At 47.3% G+C, this 25,347-nt stretch overlaps 1 protein-coding gene across 1 annotated transcript in view; it reads right to left on the reverse strand.

The window, feature by feature from the left end:
* Positions 1-25,347, reverse strand: part of LOC309547132 (scaffold attachment factor B1-like) — a 119,083-nt gene that overhangs the window by 4,327 nt on the left and 89,409 nt on the right. The window contains exons 15-16 of the mRNA XM_082246922.1: positions 2,871-2,929; positions 2,043-2,097 (exon numbers count right to left, since the gene is read on the reverse strand). Coding sequence (XP_082103048.1) covers positions 2,043-2,097; positions 2,871-2,929 — 114 coding nt within the window. The remainder of the gene's footprint in view (positions 1-2,042; positions 2,098-2,870; positions 2,930-25,347) is intronic.

Consider the following 25,347-nt stretch of genomic DNA (forward strand, 5'->3'; position numbering starts at 1 on the left):
AATTGTCCGTTAAATTCACACAGTGCCGAATGGCAAAATAGGGCTTGGTCTTTGAGCAGCCAAATCCTCCGGGGCTTAGGTGGTTAACAGGAAGGGAGGATAGTGGGAATGCTTCAGCATTAAAACCATATTCAGGCCAGGAAAGTATTCTGGAAAGCTGCTGTCGTACTCACTGGAGGAAGGTACCCCAGAAGCTGCGTTAGCAGATAGGTCGAGGAGTCATACGCATGGAACACACTGACCCCAACTGGATATTTTGCACGAGGGCAGCATCCAGGTTGCTCCCTACCTGTAGGTATTTTGTACCCCTTACAATGCCAAGCTGCGGTTTCCAAAGCATGAAAAGTAATTTCTTGCATTAACAGAGGCATGGACTCCAGAGAGAGATCATTTTGTCACTCTCTAAATCATTAGTAAGACCTCATCTGCAATATGCAGTTCAAATTTGGGCACCAGTTCTTAAAAATTATATCTGGGAACCGTGCAGAAAGTGCAACCAAACTGATAGAGGCATGGAGAAGCTCAGCTATGAGGAAAGACTAGAAAAACCAAATTTATTCTCAGAAGGTGATTAGGGGAGATGTGATAAACATGTATAAATACATAAGGGGGTCCATATAGTGAACTTGGTGTTGTTATTCGCTTTAAGGTCATCACAGAGGACAAGGGGGCACTCTTTACGTCTAGAGGAAAACAGATTTAGTTTCCAAATACGGAAAGGTTTCGTCATCGTAAGAGCTGTGAAAATGTGGAATAGACTCCCTCCAGAGGTGGTTCTGGCTAGCACACTAGATTTCTTTAAAAACGGCCTGGATTCGTTCCTGGGTGTACATAATATAAATGAGTAATAATATTTTTGGTAAAGTTGATCCAGGGAATATCTGATTGCCTCTCGGGAGATCAGAAAGGATTTTTATTTCCTTGCTGTAGCAAATTGGATCATGCCTTGCTGTGGTTTTTCGCCTTCCTCTGAATGAACTGCGGGTGTAGGATTGTGTATATGGGATTATATGGTTGTGTTTTCTTTACTGTGTTTATTTATTGGTTGAGCCAGATGGATTTGTCTTTTTCAACCTATGTAACATTCCCTCCTCTGTCAGATATGGCTTGTTGACATGAACACATGGAGCCTTGCTAGAAAACAGTAAGGCCCCTTTCACACAGGCGGACCGTTCAGATCCGCCTGTCCGTTTTTTTGGCGGATCTGAACGGTCCCCCCATGCATCTCTATGGGGGGATCTGATGTCAGCGGAGACATGTCCGCTGACATCCAATCCGATCTGTCAAATATGGACGGATGTAACCCTATTTTCCAGCGGATCGGATGAGAACGGACCGACGGTCCGTTCCCATCCGATTTCCCCCATAGAGATGCATGGGGAACTGACAGCTGTGTCTCCGTACACAGCGCGGAGACACAGCTGTCATCTTCCTGCTCAGCGGGGGATCGGCGGCTCGATCCCCCGCCGAGAAAAACGGAATCTGTCCGATGGACGGATAGTGTGAAAGAAGCCTAAGCCAGGAGGGCACTGTGTCAAAGAGACACCATTGTGTTGGTTACCTAAGGAGATTTGACCCTTTGTAACCTTATCAGAGACCCAAAAGGAAATTGTGTGTGGCCACTTTAATACTTGCTGTTGCTTGCAGTCCCACACAAGAAATGCTTTGCTAAGACTTCTAGTTCCACAGAAAATGCACCTTTCCTGCTGCGACTTGTAGTCCCATTAAAATGATGTCCTCCTGCAACAGTCCCACAGAGAAACCATACTGCTGGCATACAAAAAAAAAAAAAAAAAAATCTAAGTGGGCCAAGTTCACACATGTGCGAGCTGTGTTATCAGTGTATGGCAGCCCATTTATTTCAATAAGCTGCCCTACATGCAGAAATGAAGGAAGTCCCTGACTCACAGAGCTGCATGGTGCTGCATCACCACGTGGTTTCACACAAGTGAAAATGGGAACAAGGCTTGCATCCTTTTTCTGGACTAACTTCTAAGCATGCAATTTATGGTCATAAACCACTGGAACAGATGTCTGCTTACCCATGCGCTCCTCCTCTATTCATCTGTCCTGAAGAACCTGGCACACCGCGATCACCTTTTAAAGAAGGCAAGACTGTTATTTTGAAGATTGCATAAATATACTGCATAAACTTACAAAGAATCAAACAGTACTAATAAAGTGGAATTCCTGACCAACTCCCTCCCCTTCTTACAATCGATTCAAACCAGGGTGGGGGGAAGTTTATTCCAGTCACATGATCGATCCCCTATCAATGACCAGTGAATGCAAAGAAGAGAAGAGCGCGATCGATAACTGCTGGGAAATCTGGAAGTGGTGAAGTTATCCATGGGGCTCCCATCTCAGCTGTTGGAGCTCCATCCTCCCCCTTGCAGCCGCTGCTGACAGAGGAGCCAGATCATGGTGACGGGATCCGGTAAGAAATGGGCACTTTTTTTTTTTTTTTTTTTTAAACACAGGTTAGTTAGCATAGGTAACTGGAAGGAGCAGACATTTTTCTGGTACAATTATTTCAATTTTAAAGGAATAAAGCATTCAACCTGCCCATGCAGGGGCTTGGGATGCCAACATAAATCAGTATAAAGCTTCATGCTGTGTCAAACAAAAAGAAAACGATAACAGTCATTAAGATTATGGAGCACCAACTGAAAAACAAGGTCACCAAGATCCGCATGGATCTCAATGTTAAGCCTGTACAGGCTAATTACCCGATAATGGGGCGAACATTTTTAAGACTATTTTGTGTTGGGGAGGATTTCTACTTTAGGACCAGAGGCTAGCTTTCAATTATCTACAAAAACCTATCCTGTCTAATTTTAGGGTCACTTTTTCAACGTCATCTACTTTACCTGGTCTTGATCTATCAGATTCCATCTTGCGACCATGATCGCCCCAATCACGTCCATCCCTAACGAAAATACGAAAATAATAAAGCACTTTCAGAATTGACCTATTAGAAGTATTCATATAGCAACAACAATTTCCCACAGTACTTTTTCATACTGTACATAACGCAACGATTGCAAATCTCAAACCTGTGTTCTATTTACAATCAAGAGGCAGAAAAGTACCCAAGGAGACGACGGGCCAGGGAGAAATATAACCGCCACATTGCTGGAGGGTTGAGGGCGATTATATTACAGAGTTTAATTCCGCTTTAAAGTGGTATTGAAAAAAAAAAAAAAAGGTAATATACTGCAGCCTAACATGAGTGGAGGAGGATGAGGCAGAACTATCCAAGCTTAGAATGGCTGCAAGGCTAGGAAATATAATGGTGGATTTTATTTATACAGATATAGACTGACCAGAAGGAACCGCTTGCCATTTCCTAAATGTCTTGCAGGATAATTTCATGGGTCAGTTGGTGAAAGCGCCAACGCGTTCCTAGTAGGGATAGACCGATAATCGGCAAAGCGGATATACCGAGGTCCCATATGCACTTTCCCCGATATATCGGAATCGGACCCAGAGGTTACTGATATTGTCGTGACGTCATTACGTATGTCGTGACACGCCCCTTACACGCACTGGGACAGCTTCTGCCTTCTTAGGTCGCCTCCCTCAGCCTCGTCTGGAGTCGAGGAGTCTCAAGACAGTAAGTGTACAGTGCAAACAGTGTTTAACACATCTGCCACATACATGCAACCACCCACCGCTGCACGGTGCCAGTCAGCCAGTCACCCACAGGCCTGTACCAGCCAGACAGACACCCACCCACCACCCCAGGTTGCCAGCCAACCACCCACCACCACCCCAGGTTGACAGCCAACCACCCACCACCAACCACAGGTTGCCAGCCAGCCACCACCACAGGTTGCCAGCCAGCACCACAGGTTGCCAGCCAGCCAGCCAGCACCACAGGTTGCCAGCCAGCCAGCCAGCACCACAGGTTGCCAGCCAGCCACCACCACAGGTTGCCAGCCAGCCACCACAGGTTGCCAGCCAGCACCACCACAGGTTGCCAGCCAGCCACCACAGGTTGCCAGCCAGCCAGCCACCACCACCACAGGTTGCCAGCCAGCCACCACCACCACAGGTTGCCAGCCAGCCACCACCACCACAGGTTGCCAGCCAGCCAGCCACCACCACCACAGGTTGCCAGCCAGCCACCACCACCACAGGTTGCCAGCCAGCCACCACCACCACAGGTTGCCAGCCAGCCACCACCACCACAGGTTGCCAGCCAGCCACCACCACAGGTTGCCAGCCAGCCACCACCACCACAGGTTGCCAGCCAGCCACCACCACCACAGGTTGCCAGCCAGCCACCCACCACCACCACAGGTTGCCAGCCAGCCACCACCACAGGTTGCCAGCCAGCCGCCACCACAGGTTGCCAGCCAGCCACCCACCGCCACAGGTTGCCAGCCAGCCACCCACCGCCACAGGTTGCCAGCCAGCCACCCACCGCCACAGGTTGCCAGCCAGCCACCCACCGCCACAGGTTGCCAGCCAGCACCACAGGTTGCCAGCCAGCCACCCACCACAGGTTGCCAGCCAGCCACCCACCACAGGTTGCCAGCCAGCCACCACAGGTTGCCAGCCAGCCGCCACCACAGGTTGCCAGCCAGCCGCCACCACAGGTTGCCAGCCAGCCGCCACCACAGGTTGCCAGCCAGCCGCCACCACAGGTTGCCAGCCAGCCGCCACCACAGGTTGCCAGCCAGCCACCCACCGCCACAGGTTGCCAGCCAGCACCACAGGTTGCCAGCCAGCCACCCACTCACCACCACAGGTTGCCAGCCAGCTGCCACCCACCACCACAGGTTGCCAGCCAGCCGCCACCCACCACCACAGGTTGCCAGCCAGCCGCCACCCACCACCACAGGTTGCCAGCCAGCCGCCACCACCACAGGTTGCCAGCCAGCACCACAGGTTGCCAGCCAGCCACCCACTCACCACCACAGGTTGCCAGCCAGCCGCCACCCACCACCACAGGTTGCCAGCCAGCCGCCACCCACCACCACAGGTTGCCAGCCAGCCGCCACCACCCACCACAGGTTGCCAGCCAGCCGCCACCATCCACCACAGGTTGCCAGCCAGCCGCCACCCACCACAGGTTGCCAGCCAGCCGTCACCCGCCACCACAGGTTGCCAGCCAGTTAGCCACCCGCCACCACAGGTTGCCAGCCAGCTTTTTTTAAGCCTATATTCAATTTCAGTAGGGTCTTTAAAATTTCAATGGAGATCCATGCAGATAGAAAAATTAAAAGTTTGGTCTGGGACTATTTCTCATCTCCAGGAAAAGCAGCAGCAGTGTGCAACATGTGCACAAACAATGTAAGCATGGGCTCAATAACTGCAAAAACCAAAAATGTCAAATCTTTGGGCCCAACTAAAAGTTCATCATGTTGAATTATATCATGCAGCACAGAATAAACAACATGAATCACAAGGTGAAACATCACTATCCCAGGCAACAATAAAAGGTTTCAGAAAAAACAGGTGGCTAAAAATCAGATGGAAGATCCCAACTTCTGGACAGAGTAATCACAGAGATGATGATCACTGATAACCGGCCATTTACAAGTGTCTGACTCTGGATTTAAGCGGTTGATGTCCATAGTTGAGCCAAGGTACACACTGAAGAGTGACAAGTATTATCGAACCGAAATGTTGGGAAAGATTCACCAAAACATTGTTGAGAAAGTAAAGGCTATGCTGAAACCAGAGAATGCTGGCAACTCACTCATTTACGACTGACTGCTGGTCAGGACAAACAGAATCACTGAGTCTTACATGCCACTTCACTGACAGCGGATGGACAAGGGATTTGTTGTTGAATAAAAAGTGATGCAAGGATCCCACACTGGGGAGTACATTAGAGAAAGGCTTCTAAGGCACGCTGGAAGAATGGGGAATCGCCAAAGACCGAGTGATGCTTGTGCTTCGAGACAGCGGAGCGAACATGGTGAAAGGAATGAGACTTGAAGTGTCAAGACCTCAGTTGCATGGCGCACACCCTCCAACTTGTGTTAAATGATTGTCTGTCAAACCAGAGAGCTTTGCTTGACATAATTAGCATGCTGAAGACGTGCGCAGGCCATTTCCACCATTCAATCCTTGCCAAGCAGCGACTGAGGTGCATTCAGGAAGACCTTGGCCTACCCAAAAACAATTTAATTAACGATGGTCCAACACAATGGAACTCAATACTTCACATGCCGCAAAGAATGCTGGAGGAGAAGCAAGCTCTTACCATTTATTCAGGTGAATATGGAGGATATTCTTGTCCTACTGCTGATCAGTGGGACATTGTAGCCAATGTCATTGAGACCCTTAGAGGAAGTGACACTAGAGATGAGTCATTACGACTCATCTGTGTCATCTGTCATCCCATGTGTGAGAGTGCTGAAGATGCTTCTTCAAGAGAAGGAAGGACCCAACACACGTGGCACTAAAACATGTAGGCAGGCCATGAGGGACAGCCTCGCCAAACGTTTTGAGAAGCATGAAGAGAATAAAAATGTTGTACTTGCATGTCTTTTGGATCCTCAATAAAAGAACCATCCTCTCTCTTCTGATGATGTATTGGCCAATACAATGGCTGACGGTATATAACAGGGGTGGCGAACACGCGGCTCTCGAGCCGCATGCGGCTCCCGGCCGAACTGATTGCGGCTCTTTGCCACTTATGGTATACTGTGGCTCGTGAAGAATAGATGAGATTTAAAAAAAAAAAAATGTAAAATTTTCGCCCATTGGCGGGCGCCGTACTGTGTCCTGGGTATGGGGGGGTGGAGTAAAAAACCAGCAGGGGCACCGATTGGCGCTCTTCAGCGGGACACTCCCACTTTTATGATGTCCGGGCTGTGATTGGTCCAGACTCCAGCCTGGACCAATCACAGTAGGACATCATCTTCCGCCTTCCTTACCGCCCGAGCACAGTGTGCGCAGCAGCGGAGAGAAGAAGACGTCGCGAGTCGACCAGGAGGACCGGAGCGGACGGAGACCAGGACTCGGCGGGAGTCGGCACTTCAGAGAGACCGGATCCAGACCAGGCCGCAGGCGCAGCGTGAGGAGGTCATCTGGAACCAGTCAGCAGCCCGGTAAGTGAGTCCTCCTCCTCCTCATGCCTATTCCATCACCTGTGCCATTATTATACCATCTGTGCCATGCCATACCATCTGTGCCATACCATCTGTGCCATGCCTGTACCATCTGTGCCATGCCATACCATCTGTGCCATGCCATACCATCTGTGCCATGCCTGTACCATCTGTGCCATGCCTGTACCATCTGTGCCATGCCTGTACCATCTGTGCCATGCCTGTACCATCTGTGCCATGCCTGTACCATCTGTGCCATGCCTGTACCATCTGTGCCATGCCATACCATCTGTGCCATGCCTGTACCATGCCATACCATCTGTGCCATGCCTGTACCATCTGTGCCATGCCTGTACCATCTGTGCCATGCCTGTACCATCTGTGCCATGCCATACCATCTGTGCCATGCCTGTACCATCTGTGCCATGCCTGTACCATCTGTGCCATGCCTGTACCATCTGTGCCATGCCGTACCATCTGTGCCATGCCTGTACCATCTGTGCCATGCCAGTACCATCTGTGCTATGCCATACCATCTGTGGATTATGTGTTTAATATATTATTGTTAAAGTTATATGCTTTTGTGTGAGTGTTTGTCTGTTTTGGCAGGTCACTGCGTGGTGTGGCTCTCTGACTCTCACGGTTTAAAATTTTGGCTCCTTTTGTCGAACTTGTTCGCCACCCCTGGTATATAATATTATATTCAACAGGAGGTTCCTGCCGAAAAGTCAAAAAGAGTAGGTTTCTAATGTGGAAGAGCAGGATGCTTCAAAAAGAGAAGCATCAAAGAGAAAAAAGTCCAAAAAGATGTCCAAAAAGACAACGGACAGAAGAGAAACTTCATCGTGGTCAAATAGATGCCATGTTCAGTGTTTTATTAGGGCCCCATGTGGAGGAATCTTCTGAATCTGCAATAATGAGCCTGGATGATGAACTTCATCTCTATTTGAAGGAACCAGTAATTGACAGAAGCGGTGATCCTCTTCAGTGGTGGAAAGAAAATGAGGCACGCTACAAAAGACTGACTTCTCATGCTAGAAAAAATGGATTTTTGTAAGATCTTACCGTAAAATCCTTTTCTCTTAAGCTCATTGACAGACGTAGTCTTCTTGATTCTCAAGAGCTGGGTTATGTTGTCTCCGCAGGAGTAGGACTAGGCAGAAAGACAAAACGTTCTGGCTCCACCTTAGGGGCAGTCCCTGAGGGTATATCCTCCCTCTCTCTGCTACAGGGAATCAGTTCTGTTCTAAAGCAGCAACAGAGAATTTAACCCAACCCAACTCAAGGATAGAGGGGCGGGTACTACGTCTGTCAATGAGCTTAAGAGAAAAGGATTTTACGGTAAGATCTTACAAAAATCCATTTTTCTCTATCGCTCATTGACAGACGTAGTCTTCTTGATTCTCAAGAGCTGGGACATCCAGAAGCAGTGCCACAAATGAGGGGTGGGATTGACAAAATCAAATCCAATCTAGAAGGCCCAACCGGTGCCAAACTAGAAGTTTTAAAGGCTCACTATAAACAAAGAATGAGACTAAAAGAAAAATTTCCAACGGAAAAAAACCCTCGAGGTAGACCACTGGTCTCCTCAAATTGCGGCCTGCAAAACCTTGCGGCCAAACGAGGCATCAGATGATGCCATTACATCAACTTTATAATGTTTTGTAAAGGTATGCACCGACGACCAGGTAGCCGCCTTGCACACCTGGACCACTGACGCCTGATGGCGAAAGGCCCATGACGCACTAAGCGCCCGAGTGGAGTGCGCCTTAACAGGGAACGGGGGCTCCCGACCCTTAATAGAATAAGCCTGTACTACCGTCTGTCTGATCCATCTGGAAATGGTCGCGGCAGATGCAGGCAACCCCTTTTTGGGTCCATCCGGGATCACAAAAAGTGAATCCGTCTTGCGAAACGAGTCTGTCGTTTTCAAGTATACCCTGATCGCCCGGACCACATCCAAGGAGTGTAAAGCAAACTCCCGAGGATGACTGGGCTTAGGACACAGGGAAGGTAACACAATTTCTTCATTCAGATGAAATTCTGAAACCACTTTTGGTAGGAAGGATGGATTCGGACGAAGAACCACCTTATCTCTATGAACCACCAGATATGGTGAACGACAAGATAATGCGGCCAGTTCTGACAGAAAAAAACTGATTCCCTGTAGCACAGAGAGGGAGGATATACCCTCAGGGACTGCCCCTAAGGTGGAGCCAGAACGTTTTGTCTTTCTGCCTAGTCCTACTCCTGCGGAGACAACATAACCCAGCTCTTGAGAATCAAGAAGACTACGTCTGTCAATGAGCGATAGAGAAATAGCTTCTCCTTCCTCTAGAAAATAGCTTTCTGCTCCTCCTTCCTCGGTACTAAGGGAGTGTGTTTTTAGAAGTGGCAGCAATTTAGTAAAAAAACAGAAGCCATTTAACTAGTGAACATGCTGAAAGGTTTTGCTTTCTGCACTATAATATTGTTCTACTTAACTGGAAGTATTGAAAGTGTATAGTACTAGGCGTCCACTCCACTCCATTCCACTCTCTAGCTTTTTTTTTTCCTAGCAGTTTTGCACTGACTGCACTGCAGTAGTGATTTAAACTTATTGCAGTGAGTGCACTACTGCAGCAGTTTATGCATCATTCACAATCAGATGATGTGAAACTGATGTCCCTGCAAGTGCGGTTTTCCTATTAGTTTTCCTGCAGTTAAGGTGTGAAGAACGCGCCCTTAATGTTAAAAATGTTAACAAACATTAACATGTTCAGTAACAGATGTGTCGAAAATTGTGTTTATTTTGCAAAACTTTATAAATGTTAAAAATATCGGCCCTGCAAAAAACTTTATAAAATGTTAAAAATATCGGCCCTGAAGGATCCTTGTTGGCGGGTCTGGAGAAGCCCGCTCCCGGCTTGCCAGACCAGGTTTCTTTGGATCCTCCAGAGGCCCTTAAAGGCTACGAGCCCTTGTCAGTCGACCCGGATGGACGAAAACACTACTGAGCCAAAAAGGAAGGGCCGTGTCTATGACGAGGTTCCTTGCCCTTAGTAGCCTGCGGTCTCCCCACTGTGCGACCTTTTACGATGTCATCCAGGGTAGTTCCTAAAAGGCGATCTCCTTGAAAGAGAAGGTCCAGGCCTTTTTAGAAGACTGGTCCGCAGACCATCATTTGAGCCAAAAGACATACCGAAGGACCACTGCCATAACAGAGCCGAGCCACTAGGGGAGCCACACACAAAGCCATCACAGATAAACTGCAGCCCCTGGACCAGCTGGTCCACCAGCTCAGCAAAGGCAGGGGGAAGCGGTCCCCCCTCCAGGTTACAGCATTAAAGCTTAGCCCACTCGGTCAGTTTGCGCCACCAGGGCAACGGTGAATACCGGCCTCAGTGCCAAACCAGCCAGAGTGTACATATTGTGAGCCACAGCCTCCGCTTTTCTGGCAGCCGAATCCTTAAAGGCCAGGGACTCTTCAACCGGAATTATGGTTGCCTTGTTCAATATGGAAACAGGAGGGTCTACCACTGGTGGAACAGTCCACTTCTTAAGGAGTGACTCCTCATAGGGGAAATGCCTAGTAAAGCACTTTAGGGACCCCCACGTGCACACTTTGGTCGCCCCCACTCTTTAGCAACAATTCTGTTAAAATAGGCAAGGAAAGGAAATACCTTTAACACTTGGATGGCTTGCGACTGCCAAAGGGAACCTGCGCCTCCATCGCAGCTGCATCCTCTCTATCTTCCTTTTCGTGTGTGGTTGCAGATGTGGAGGAATCATCACCACTATTAGAGGATTCTGGGCGCGTGGTTGCAGACCCAGCAGGGTGACCCACGTCCGCAGCTGCCGAATCAGACTCAGGATCTGATGAGGCAGGGGGAACTTTTTGCTAGCTCGTCGCACGAAGACCACCTCCAACCGGGAAACAAAGGACCGCCGTCAGTGCATCGATGGATGGTCAGGACCCGGAGAACCCTGCAGCCTCAGAGGGGATCAGGTGGTGAGATGTGCTCCATGAGCCACCAAGGGGACACACACTGTAAGGGACAACCCCCACTGCGCTGGCACCACCAAGTGATCCAAAGCAGAGAGGGAGAGAACCCAAGACTCACCACCCAACAGAAACAAACAGGCTTCTGCAGCCACTAAGATAATCTGCGCTCCATGTGCGGCGATCAGGAAGCGAAAGGATACAGGAGTTCGCACCAGCAGGAGGGGCTCCCACCGTCAAATTCGCTTCCTTGTCATGGCTGCAGCTATCAATAGCAAACACCACAAAATGGCCGCCGGACTACACAAACATGGCTGCCTTGTATAGAAAAACACAGGCTAAAACAAAAAATGGTGGCACCACAAGGCTTACAGGGAGCCAGGCCTCAAGGACAGACCCAGGCAGGAACCCCCACCAGGTGCACATCCCCCAACCTCCCCCCCACACAGTCGAAAGTCCAGTCGTCCGGAGTTCCACGACATTGGGTAGCCTGGACTCAAATCAGAACGTGCAAGTAGGCATCTGATGTCCACAGAGGCCGAGAAAGAAGGACCTTTGAGGTCAATGTCCCGAGAAAGAAGGGTCTCATCTACAATGAGGCTCCTTCCCTTTTTGCAGACTGTCGAAGGAATGTACTCTTCCCCCAGTGAGACTCTTAATGAGGTCATCCAGGGTAGCCCCTAAAAGACGGTCGCCTTGCAAAGGCAAAATCGGTGAGGGACTTTCCGGAGGTTGGGTCCGCAGACCAACATTTAAGCCACAAAACTAACAGAAGCACTACTGCCGAAATGGACAGCTTGGAAAGCAAAGGAGCCATATTCAAATTGCAGTCCCTGGACCAACTGGTCCGCCAGCTCAACGAAAGTAGGGGGAACCTGCTCACTACACCAGACCATAGCACAAAAGTTTTGCCCACTCAGTCAGCGTTTGGTACACCAGGGCAGTGGTCAGGACGGGCAGCAATGCTGAACCGGCAATACTATACACGTTGCAGGCCACACTCCGATTTTCTTTCAGCCAGGTCTTTAAAAGCCAGGGATTTCTCCACCAGACATATGGTTGCCTTTTTTCAACCTGGAAACAGGAGGGTCGACCACCGGAACAGTCCACTTCTTTACAAGTAATTTCTTAAAAAAGGACTGTTGTGGTGCTCCCAATCATTGTAGACAAATTTGTCAAAGTAGGTAGGATAAGAAAAGGCTTTGGCTGAAAGACCGCTTGTGAGTGCCAAAGGGGACGGCCACATCCGCAGCATCCCCCCCATTTTTAATGTTTTACGCACTGACGTAATAAGTGCGTCCCCCAGCGCCTTCTCATGTGCCACCAGAGGAGTCATCCTCACAATCAGACAAATCAGGGAGCGTTGCGTGCAGGCCAGGCCACGTCCACAGCAGCAGAGGAGGATTCAGGATCTGATAAGACAGACGAAGCAGGAGACGCTTTCCGTTTCTCAAGACTTACGCTCAAACGTCACCTCCACCCGGGAAACAAGACTCCAGGACTCCCCTCAGAGCGTCAATTGGGACCTGAGACCCTGAGGGACCTCCCGCCTTCAAGAGTGGAACAGGTGGGGAGATGTGCTCCTGAGACTTCACTGGGAAAAGGGGATACACACAGACCAAAATTTTCGGCACCGCCCGGGGACCCACCTATACAGGACTGGAACCCCCGGCATTGCAGCAGAGAAGGGGACACCCAACCAGGACTCACCACTCCACGGGAGGAGCGCCAGTCACCAAGCAGAAGCACCAAATGCCCGACAAGCAGAAAGTGTCCTGAGAAGAGGACTGGGAATCCACTAAGAATGGAGGAGGGGCCAAGGAGCAGTGTCTGCCCAGCTCCAAAACAATGGCTGCTGCTATTGCCAGTACAGTAGCCTGGCCAATCAACAAATGGCCGTCAGACCACAAGAAAATGACCGCTCGTGAGAAGTCAACAGGCCCCAAAAACATGGCTGCCGCACTCAAGGACCAAAACAACGGCAAAAGGTCTGTCGGACCATAGGATGCGTACCTGGATTGATAACTGACTACAGGGGAAGGTCCAAAGGGTGGTGATAAATAGTGAGTACTCAGAATGGTCTGGTGTGGTAAGTGGGGTCCCCCAAAGATCTGTCCTGGGACCAATTCTGTTTAATTAATTTATAAACGATATACAGAATGGGATAACCAGCTCAATCTCAAGGTTTGTGGTTGACACAAAGTTGAGCAGGGCAATAACTTCTAAGCAAGATGTGGAAACCTTACAGGAATATCTAAATAAAATAATGGCAACTACATGGCAAATGAGATTTATTGTTTAAAAATGTAAAGTAATGCATTTGGGTGCTAAAAACACGAGTGCAAGTTACTTCACCAGGGAAGAACCTCGGGGAATCTAGGATGGAAAAGGACCTAGGGGCCCTTGCTGCTGCAAGCAAAGCCAACAGAATATTAGCAAGCATTAACCACTTAAGCCCCGGAGGATTTGGCTGATCAAAGACCAGGGCCTATTTTGCGATTCGCCACTGCGTGACTTTAACGGACAATTGCGCGGTTGTGCGACGCTGTACCTAAACAAAATTTACGTCCTTTTTTTCCCCCCACAAGGTTTCTTTTGATGGTATTTTTTTTTTATCATTTTAGGCCAATTTGTTTTCTGCTACATATTTTTGGTAAAAAACAAAAAATAAACACGTAATAAGCGTATTTTGATTGGTTTGCTCAAAAGTTATTGCATTTAATAACTACGGGAAAGATTTGTCATTTTTATTTATTTTATTTTTAACGAGTAATGGCGGCAATCTGCGATTTTTTGCAGGACTGCGACATTGTGGCAGACAGATCGGACCCCCGACTGACATTTTTGGGAGTACCAGTGACATTACTACAGTAATCAGTGCTATACATTTGCACTGTTACTGTAAAAATGACACTGGCAGGGAAGGGGTTAACTTTATTAGAGATCCAGGGGTTAAGTGTGTCCCTAGGGGTGTGCTTCTAACTATCAAGGGGCGTGGCTTTTGATGTAACCACAGAGACATACGATCCTACATAGCAGTGGTCCTCAACTCTGGTCCTCAGGGCCCACTAACAGGCCAGATTTTAAGTATTACCTTGGGGAGATGCAGACTAGAGTACTACAATCACTGAGCAGCAAATTATATCACCTGGAATGGATTTCAGTTATCTTGCAAACCTGGCCTGTTAGTGGTCCCTGAGGACCAGGGTTGAGGACCACTGCTACATAGGATTGTATAGTCTCTGCAGTTACACCAGGGAGAATGACAGGCGGCTTTGTTTACATTAGCCGCCTGCCTTTCTCCCTCTCCAGCGGGAGATCGCGAGTGGCCGGCGGACATCTGAGCCGCCGGTCACTGGCGCAGGGACCTCAGTGAACGAGCGGGGGCGGGAGCGTGCCTCCGGCGGCGCGCGCTCGCCCCCTACAGGCTCCTGGGCGAGCGACGTAGTACTACGTCACGTTGCCCAGGAGTAGCTGACCGGAGCAGTAAATGCACGTGCGGCGGTCGGCAAGTGGTTAAAAAAGGGCAAAAAAACTCCAGAGATAAAACTATAATCTTTCCCCCTTCAAGACTCTGGTCCAGCCGCATCTGGAGTATGCTGCCCAGTTCTGGGTACCAGTGCTCAGAAAGGATGTGCTGGAACTGGAGAGAATTCAGAGAAGGGCAACAAAGCTAATAAGGAAAGCAGTGGTATCAGCGGAGAGCGTCCATAGTTTCAAAAACTATTAGATGGCCAACTTAATCACAACATACAGGGATACAAAATGTAATATTAACGCAAGAACACTCGCACACCATTTATAACTGTAGCCTAGATGTGGTGGATGCATTTGTTTTCTTTAGGCTTTTGTTTTTAATTTTTTTTCCACTTGGTGATCAACACCAGTCTTAGGAAGTCTGCATTCTGGATGAAGTAGTAAAGCAGACAACTTTGGAAAGCAGTATTGTCAATCTGGGGGGAGTGTTAGACTAGCAGATTTCGACTTGACTAACAAACTGAAGCTAAACTCCCAATACTTTAAAAGCAGTTACAGCCATCTGTTTTTTCATTTTGGGATAAAGAACTTATAATCCCAGTACCAAAAATGTTAAGAGGCTGTGTTATATCTACATAAAAACAGAATGCAATGATTTGTCAATACTATTAACCTATATTTTATTAAAAAAAGAAAACATCAATTGTTTAAAAACTTAGGAAATGTACTTGAAAAAAAAAGAAAAAAAAGGCAATTTCACAATTTATGGCAACAGGTCTCAAAAGTTGGGACAGGGCCATGTTTACCATAGCGCCTTCTCTTAACACCCTCTAAGCCAGTGTTTCTCAACTCCGGTCCTCAGGGCACACTAACAGGCCAGGTTTGCAAGAAAACTGAAATACATCACAGGTGATATCATTTGCTACACAGTGATTGCAGTATTCTAGTCTGCATCTCCCCAAGGTAACACTTAAAATCTGGCCTGTTAGTGTGCCCTGAGGACCGGAGTTGAGAAACACTGCTCTAAGCATTTGGGAACAAAACAGACAAGTTGTTGGGAGATTGAGAGGAATGTTGACTCATTCTTGCTGGATATAGGATTCAAACTGCTCAACTGCAGGCAGGCCAGTTGTGAACCCAGACTTCTACTACGAATCCATGCTGTTGTCATATATGCAGTTTAGCATTGTCTCACAAAAATATGCAAGGCCTTCCCTGAAAAAGAGGTCATCCTAATGGGAGCAAATGCTGCTCTAAAACATGGTTATATCTTTCAGTATTAATAGTGCCTTCGCAGATGTGCAGGCTGCCCGTTCCATACGCACTCACATACCATCAGAGATGCAGGCTTTTGACCTGAGCACATAGGCCAGAATGCCACTCTTCTCTTTAGTTTGGAAGATGCAGCACCCATGGTTGCCAAAACGAATGCCAAATCTCGATTCATCTGACAGTAGAACTTCTCAACAGACCATTTTAAATGAGCTTTGGCCCAGAGAAGACAGGGGTGTATCTGCATCATGTTCAGGTATGGCTTCTTTGCATAATAGAGTTTTACCTTACATTTTTGGATAGCATGGTATGCCATGTTAGCAGACAGTTATTTTTGGAAGAAGTTCTGAGCGCATGCTGTGTTATTTACAGAATCATGCCTGTTTTTAATACAGTGCTGTCTGAGATCACGGGCATCCATTATTGCTTTTTGGCCTACTCCTGGAATAGTTCAACAATTTTTAGACGCAGCTTTTTGCAGGCTGGTGAACCTCTGCTTATCTTTACTTCTGAAAATCTGTGACTCCATACAAGGCACTTTTTATGCCCAATCATGTTACCGGCCTGTTGCCAATTAACCTAATTAGTTGCAAAAGGTTCTTCCAGCTCTTCCTTGTTCATACCACTTTGACAACTGTTTGTTGCCCTGTCCCAATCTTGACATGTGTTGCTGCCATCAATTTCAAAATTACCTTTTTTTTTGTTAAAACTGTACATTTTCCTAGTTTAAACATTTTATATGTTGTCCATTATGAATAAAATCTAGGTTTATGAGATTTGAAAATCATTCCATTAAGATTTATGTACAGTTCAGGCCATATATATTTGGACACAATTTTCGTTTTTCTCAGGTATTTATCAAAACCTAGTCAAGCTAAAATGCACACACTTAATTTGAGGGTATGTACATCCAAAATCGAAGGAAGGGTTTAGGAATTACAGCTCTTAATAGCCACCCCCCCCTTTTTTTTTTCAGGGGACCAAAAGTAATTGGACAATTGCCTCAAAAGCGGTTTCATGGCAAGGCGTGAGCTTCTCTGTTCTTTCTTCATCAATTAGGCAGGTAAAATGTCTGGAGTAGATTCCAAGTGTGGTATTTGCATTTGTAATCTGCTCCCGTGAACCTACATCATGCTTCTTAGAAACAAGCTGCCCATGCAAGTGAAACAGGCCATTGCTAAGCTTCAAAACCCAATACAAATCCATCAGAGATGGCAGCAACATTAGGAGTGGCCAAACCGACAGTTTGGTACATTCTGAGGAAAGAACTCACTGGTGAGCTCAGCACCATAAAAAGGCCTAGTCATCCCCGGAAGACAGCAGTGGTGGATGATCACAGGATCCTCTATGGTAAAGAAAACCATTCACAACATCCAGACAAGTGAAGGGCACTCTCCAGGAGGTGACATATTGTCAAAGTCTACAATCAAGAGAAGACTTCACAAGAGCAAATACAGAGGCTTCACCACAAGGTGCAAACAGTTCATAAGCCTGAATAGAAAAACCAGATTTGACTTTGCCAAAAAAAACAACATCTAAAAAAGCCTTTGGATGGATGAAACCAAGATTAATCTGTACCAGAATGACAGGAAGAAAAAAAAAAAAAAAAAATTGTGGAGAAAGCTTGGAACAGCTTATGATCCAAAGCACACATATCTACAACCTAGTCGAGCCAGTGTGGTGGCATGGGCATGCATGGCTTCCAGTGGGCACTGGGTCATTGGTGTTTATTGATGTGACCGAAGACCAGCCAGATGAATTCTGCAGTGCTTAGAGATATACTGTCAGCCCGATTCAGCCAAATGCAGCAAAGTTGATTGGATGGCGATGCACAGTGCAGTTGGACAATGATCCAAAGCACACTGCAAAAGCAACCAAGGAAAAGAAGTGGAATATTCTGCAATGGCCGAGACAATCACCTGATCTCAACCCAAATGAGCATGCATTTCACTCGCTGAATGCAAAACTAAAAAAAGGTAGAAAGACCCACAAAGAACAACTGAAGACAGCTGCAGTAAGAGCCTGGCAAAGCATAAGAAATGAGGAAACCCAGTTTGGTAATGTCTGTGGGCTCCAGACTTCAGGCAGTCATTGCCAGTAAAGGATTCTCAACAAATAATTTGTCCGATTACATTTGGAGGTAAATGGCTAAATCTCCCAGTGTAATATCCATATGTAAAGGTAAGGCAGATAACACAAACCTAGTGTAATGCTGCTAATCAAAAGGAATGATGGCGGATGGCAGATAACGTGGCTCTGACGCCTTTCTTCATATGTTATTGCTTTTGAAGAAGTCACATAACATAACATTAAAAATAACCTTTGAAGAAGTCCCATGATGAAACATGTCAGGGCCACGCTATCTGCCATCATTCCTTTTTACATGCTGGTTTTACATGGACTTTTGTAAGTTGCTTTTATCCCTTTAATTCATTCTATCGATTAGCAGTATTACACTAGGTTTGGATTATCTGCCTTACCTTTACATATGGATATTACACTGGGAGATTTAGCCATTTACCTCCAAGAGCTTATCATCACCCTTTGAAAATATCCCTTGGGACAGCCATAAACTGCAAGATCCGTGGATTATATCAAGCTTGTCTGACCCTTCTGCTATAAGGCAAATCCCTTCCTGTTTCAATCACTTATACAAATATGAATGACTCCATCTACGCTCTAAGCTTATCACTTGGGACTTTTCACTATTTATTCAATATCATTTTTGTTTCACGTTTCCACCATCAATTGGATACACAGTTATGTTTGTATCTATCATTTTAGCGCTGCATTTTTTCTTGTTATAACTATTTGGACCCCTTGAATTAAAGCTGAAAGTTTGCACTTCAAATTAATTTGGATTATTTCGTTTTAACTTTATTCTGGTGGCATACAGACCCAAAATTACAAAAATTGTGTCTGTGTCCAAATGTTTGGACCCAACTGTAGGTTTTACAATAGATATGTACAGTATATTAAAGAGGAAGTAAAGTCTGGAATTATCTTTTTGGTTACCAGCAAAGTAAATGCATAATGTGCTGGTATGCAACGGTATTTGAGCACATGCGTGATTTTTATTTTTTGCACTATAAACAGAGTGTCATTTCTGAAGGAAAAAAAAAAAAATTAGATCTACCCGTATTTTCCGGCGTATAAGACGACCCCCCTAATTTTCAAGTTAAAACATAGGTTTTGGGCTATACTCGCCATATAAGACTACCCCCCTTCCGATGCAAGGCAACACCATTGAAAAACAGATTTCTCATAGATCTCCAAGGTACCCCAAGTACTGTAATACATGTAATCTCTCATAATATCTCCAAGGTACCCTAAGTATATTACCAGTAGATGTAATCTCAAGATGCTGGCTGTGTGGGAATCCTGTACCGGTATACCATATGTACCGTAGCTTCAGCTACATACAGTATAGTGCGCTGAGCCAATCACAGTGTATTCTATTACTGAATGCAAAGCCTGCTCGGATTGGCAGAGTCAGAGAGGCGGGCTGATGTTACTCCACCAATCCGAGCAGGCTTTGCATTCAATAATAGAATACATCGCTCTCCCTGATTGGCTCAGCACGGTATACTACGTAGCCAAAGCTACGGTACATACGGTATACCGGTACAGGATTCCCACACAGCCAGCGTCTTGAGAGATTACATCTACCGGTAATATCTCCAAGGTAACCTAAGTATATTATACTCGGCGTATAAGACGACCCCCCATTTTTGGGGGATTTTTTTGAGGTTCAAAAGTAGTCTTATACGCCAGAAAATACAGTATATCTCTATATAATCCCCCCCACATCCTGCTGTATAAAACATTACTAAAATTAAAAAAAAAAAAAAATCACAATAAGCATTTTGATTGGTTTGCGTCAACAAACCAGGGGAAAGATGTAATTTTTATTTATTCATTCTTTTACTAGTAATGGCGATTGGCTCCAAATGTATTCTGCAGCAGGACAACGACCCCAAACATGCAGCCAAAGTCAACAATAACTTTCAATGTACCACTTGATTTAATAAAAAATGGTAATTGTAAAAAAAAAAAATTAAAAGTCAGTGTGAAGAACACCGAGTCCTGGAAGTGATGGTTTGGCCCCCACAGAGCCCCAATTGCAACATCAAGTCTGTCTGGGATTACATGGAGACAGAAGGATCTGAGGCAGCCTACACCCACAGAAGACCTGTGGTCAGTTCTCCAAGGTGTTTGGAACAACCTACATGCCAAGTCCCTATACGAACTACGTGAAAGTGTACCTACAAGAATTGATGCTGCCTTGAAGGCAAAGGGTGGTCACACCAAATACTGATTTGAATTTCTCTTCTGTTCATATACTTGTTAATGGATAAAAATAAACTATATATATTAACACTTCAATATTTCTGAAAGCATTCCCAATTTACAGCATTTTACACAGATTTACACAGTGGGTAAAAAATGTATTTTTATAGTTTCCCATAAAATCCTTTTCTCCAAGGTTCACTGAAAGACACAGCTTCAATTCTGCAGACCAGTGGCTTTATGCCGTCACTCTTCAGGAGCAGGCGGAAACCTTTTTGATTAGGACCCTGGGGCAGTCCCAGAGGGTATACCATTCACTTCCTGCTGTAGGTCTTCCAGTTTGTAAATAGTGTCAGAAGAACAAATGACTCAACCCCAAAAGAGGGGCGGGTGCTGTGTCTGTCAGTGAACCTCAGAGAAAAGAAGAAAAATGTTAGTCAGACAAAAATCCAGTTCTTTGTTTACTGACAGACAGCTTCAAGTCTTCGGACTTTTGGGATGTTCCAAAGCAATGTAAACCTGAGGGGTAGGAAAAAAAACAGCAAAACGCAGAATTCTTAACAGGGCCAACCAGGTTAACAGGAGCTCAACTAGGAACAACTGGAGGTCACCACCAGTAAAAAAAATTTCACCCTCAAGAAGCGGAAGCCTCTGCAGTGGCACCTTGCAAAACTTTGCGGCCAAACGCTGCATCCGAAGATGCAAGTACATCCACCTTATAAAATTTTGTGAAAGTGTGTACAGACGACCAAGTAGATGCCTTGCACACCTGAACCACTGATGCTTGACGACGGAAGGCCAAGGAGGCACTAAGCGCCCTCGTAGAATGCGCTTTAACAGGGAAAGGAGGAGCTTGACCCTTAATGGCGTAAGCCTGCAGCACCATCTGCCTGATCCCCACTTAAAAATAGTCACAGGAGATGCGGCCTGCCCCTTGTGAGGTCCATCCGTAAGAACAATGAATCGGATTTCTAATTGGTTCAGTCACCGCCAAGTAAACTTGAATCGTCCGTACCACATCTAAGGAACGCAAGGCAATTTCCTTAGGATGTTTGGGCTCAGGATATAGGGATGGTAGCACAATGTCTTCATTCAAATTTGTCCCTTTGAATCACCAAGTAAGGTGACCAACAGGACAATGTAGACAACTCCGACACGCGACATGCAGAAGTAATAGCCACTAAGAAAGCCACCTTATGCGACAGTGAGCAGAGGAAAATTTCCCCAATATTTTCAAAGGGAGGACTTTGAAGCACCGACAGAACCAATCTGAGATCCCACGGAGGTACCAAGGATCGTACCAGAGGAGCCAGATGGCTAACTCCCTGCACCCCTGCTCCCTGTGTGAAGACTGCTGCTAAAGGTTGATCTAAACCCAATTGCAGAAACTCCGACAGGCGAGACACAGAAAAGGAGCGGGGGAGAACCCAAGACTCACGCCTTCCAAACTCGGATAAACCTTCCTGGAAGTAAATTTCTTAGCCTTCAATAGTGTAGGAATCACCTACTCCAACAGCCCTCTGTCTTTCAGCACCTGGCTTATGGTTGCCGTTCAAGCCAGCGACCATAAGGCAGGATGGAAGATTAGTCCCTGAAACAGAAGATCATCCCTGAGAGAAAGTTTCCAAGGGACATCTGCTACCAGCCTTACAAGGCCTGCATACCAAGACCGACGAGGCCAGTCTGGTGCCACCAGAATGACTGGAATCCCTTCTACCTCAATCCTGCGTAGCAGTCTCGACAGAAGTTGTACTGGAAGAAAGGCATAAATCAGACGATACCAACCCCAAGAGGCCACCAGAGCGTCTGCGGCGTCGGCTAGAGGATCCTGAGACCTTGACACAAACCTCTGTACCTTCCTTGTACCTTCCTGTTGAGACGGGAAGCCAGCAGGTCCACATCGGGGGTCCCCCACCGAAGACATATTGATGGAAAACCTCCGGGTGAACAGACCATTCTTCTGGATCCAACGTTTGCCGACAGTCCGCTTGTCAATTCTCCACCTCTGGAAGATGTATAGCAGAGAGCCGGAACATATTGTTCTGCCGACCTCAAGATGTCGGCCACTTCCCGGGCTGCCAGGGTATTCTTTGTGCCACCTTGATGATGGACATATGCCACAGCCATAGCATTGTCCGATTGTATGCGCACAGGGTGCCCCTGCAGACGATCTGTCCACTGAGAAAGTCTGGTCGCCCGAATTTCCAGATGTTTATCGGCAACCTGGTCTCCTCCTGAGTCCAGACAACTTCGGCAGAACACACTCCCAAGACACCGCCCCATCCAGACAAACTGGCATCCGTGGTGATTACAGTCCAATACAGGGCAAGAAAAGGCTTTCCCCAGATGTAGGGCCGGGGAGCGAAGCCACCATCGGAGCGACTCCCTCAAACCCAGACTCAACCGACTCAGATTGTCCAATGACAGCGGATCCTTGTTCCATTTGATCAGAATCTCCCTTTGCAAAGGTCTGGTGTGGAACTGCACAAACAGAACCACCTCAAAGGTGGAGCCCATCAGACCCAGCACTTGCATGAAAGTTCTGAGGGATGATTGATGGTTGGAAACCAGGAGCCAAACAGCCTCCTGTAGCTTTTGCAGTTTTGTTTGAGGAGGAAATACCCGGCTTGATGCCCAGTCCAGCGTCAGACACAAGTAGTCCAGCTTTGTGGATGCCGATTTCTTAAAATTCAGTGTCCACCTGAACTCCTGCAGAGTTTGCACCGTAACCTCCAAGTCGGCTTCTCGAACCGAGAAAGACACTGCACAAAGAAGCAGAACGTCCAGGTAACCCAGTACCGCGATCAGATGCTGCCGTAACAAGGCCAACACTGGGGCCAAAACCTCTGAACACGAGGAGCTGAGGCGAGACCAAAGGATAACATCACGAATTGAAAGTGCTCCTTACCCCTGGCAAAACAAAGAAACCGCTGATGCCTGACATATATTGGAATATGAAGGTAAGCATCCTTGAGATCAATAGAAGCCATCAGATCTCCTTGAGGAAGGAAAGCTACTACTGTGCGGATGGATTCAATCCGAAATTTCTGAACCCGCACAACGGTTCAGAGCCTTGAGATCCAAGATTGGATGAACCTTGCCCTCCTTCCTGGTTACTGAACCGATTTGAATAAAAACCCTGAAAACATTCCGACTCTGGAACTGACACTAACTCTTTGTGCCAACAGGTCCTGCACTGCTCCGTAAAGGCCCTGTAGCAGCTCTGGAGACAGGCGCAAGTTGGAAGGAAAGAACCTTCCCGGAGGCAAGGCTTGAAACTCGACCATTTGTCCTGAATGAGCAAGGTCCACAGATCTGGAAATAGGCGAAGCCGTCACCCCACCCCAAACGCGGGTGAGGGTTCCTTCAAGCTGTGGAAGGCTTGTCTGCGGAACCAGAAGCGCCCGCTTTGGACTTGCCATTCCAGGGTCTCCTGGAGCCTGCCGCAAAGTTACAGGGGGATCTCAAGCCCTTCTCCTGCGAGCCAGACGGACGAAAGGACCGCTTGTGAGCCGAAAAGAAGGGACCCCCATTTACAGCGGGGTTCCTTGCCCTAGGCAGCCTATGGAATCAATGTACTCTTGCCTCCCATAAGGCCCTTAATGATCTCTTCCTTAGAGGCACCGGACAGACAGTCACCTACAAAAGGAAGATCAGCCAGTACCTTTTTAGAAGCCTGATCAGCTGACCAGTACTTCAACCAGATCATGCAGCGAAGGATCACAACCGTCACAGAAACCCTGCCAGCCAGGGATGCATCACAAATATACTGTAACCCTTGGATCAACTGATCCGCCAGCTCAGGAGGATGTCGACTCCCCTCCAGACCCTGGCGCAAAACCTTAGCGTTAACACCAGTCTTAAAATTGAACCAGCCACAGTGAAGAGGTACCGGACCAGAGCCTCAGCGCTTTTGGCCATGGGGTCCTTGAGACAGGGAATCTTCCACCGGAAAAAGTGAGTTCTTATTCAGCCTGGAAACCTGAGAGTCCACCAACAGAGGAACCGTCAGTTTCTTCAGAAGAGACTCCTCAAAGGGATATCTTTTAGTATACTCCAACCAGGCATTTCGGGAAACCCCACTGACTAGTGACAATCTCGTCAAAATAGGCAGGAAAGGGAAAAACCTTATTCACCTTGGAATTTTTGCAGGTGCCAAATTGCACTAGCGTCACCGACTCAGCAGCAGCTGAGTCCTCAAACTTTAAAGTTTCCCGCACTGATACAATCAGGCCCTCCACCAGCGCTTTTTCATGCGTGACTGCAGAGGATGACATCCTATAAAAGCACTCCACGTGCGTGGACGCAGACCCAGTGGGCTGACTCTCACCTGCGGCAGCCAAATCCACCTCAGAATCTGAGGAAGCAGAGGATACAGGTAAAGGGCCCTTTTTGCCAGGTCTCCTTTGCAGTGCCATATCTACTTTGGCTACTAGTAGACACAAGTCTGCCAAGGGAGATTGAAACCCAGAGGGTCCCGCAGCTTCCAGGAGTGGATCGGGTGGTGAAACGCGCTCCACAAGCTTCATGACGATAAAGGGTTAAGCTGCTCAAGGGGAAAAAAAAAAAAAAAAAAAAAGAGGCCCCTCCCCCCCTATACACCGCTGTGGCACCACAAGAATCAGCCCACCTACGGCGCTGTATACAGCAGAGGAAGGATAGTGTACCCACAGAATCACTACCCAAGCTGGAAATCGCCAAAGCGATCTGCCACACCGCTGGAAAGCGGAAACGCTAACCTTATACTAGAGGCCCCCACAGCCTCAGCACTGTCTCAGACTACAGGAAAATAGCCGCCAATGCAAGTCTTTGGGGAAACCAAAAACATGGCTGCTGAACAACAGAAACATGGCCGACGAAACGGGAACCCAAACCACGGAAAAATGGCGGCACCACATTGCGCTGCATGGGATATTGGACCCCACCGAAAACGTTCAGACCCCAGGATGGGAACAAAAGAAAAAGTAAATATTCCATTCAAATAGGAAAAAATGCCAGGACCGTAGATCCCAGCAGAGAGTCCGGTCCTTACTCCTGACTAGGCAGAAAAAACTGAAGTCCTAAAGCAGGAAGTGATGGTATACCCTCTGGGACTGTGCCAAGGGCATAACCAAAGAGGCATCTGCCTAGCCCTACTCCTGAAGAGCGACAGTATAATACCCAATGGTCTGCAGAATTAAAGCCGTGTCGGTCAGTGAACTAATGAGAAAAAAAAGGGGGAGGGGGGATGAAACCATTTTTCTAGGTAAAGATTTC

This window comes from Pelophylax lessonae (assembly GCF_965119305.1).
Source record: "Pelophylax lessonae genome assembly, chromosome: 1".
In the NCBI taxonomy this organism is placed as follows: Eukaryota; Metazoa; Chordata; class Amphibia; order Anura; family Ranidae; genus Pelophylax; species Pelophylax lessonae.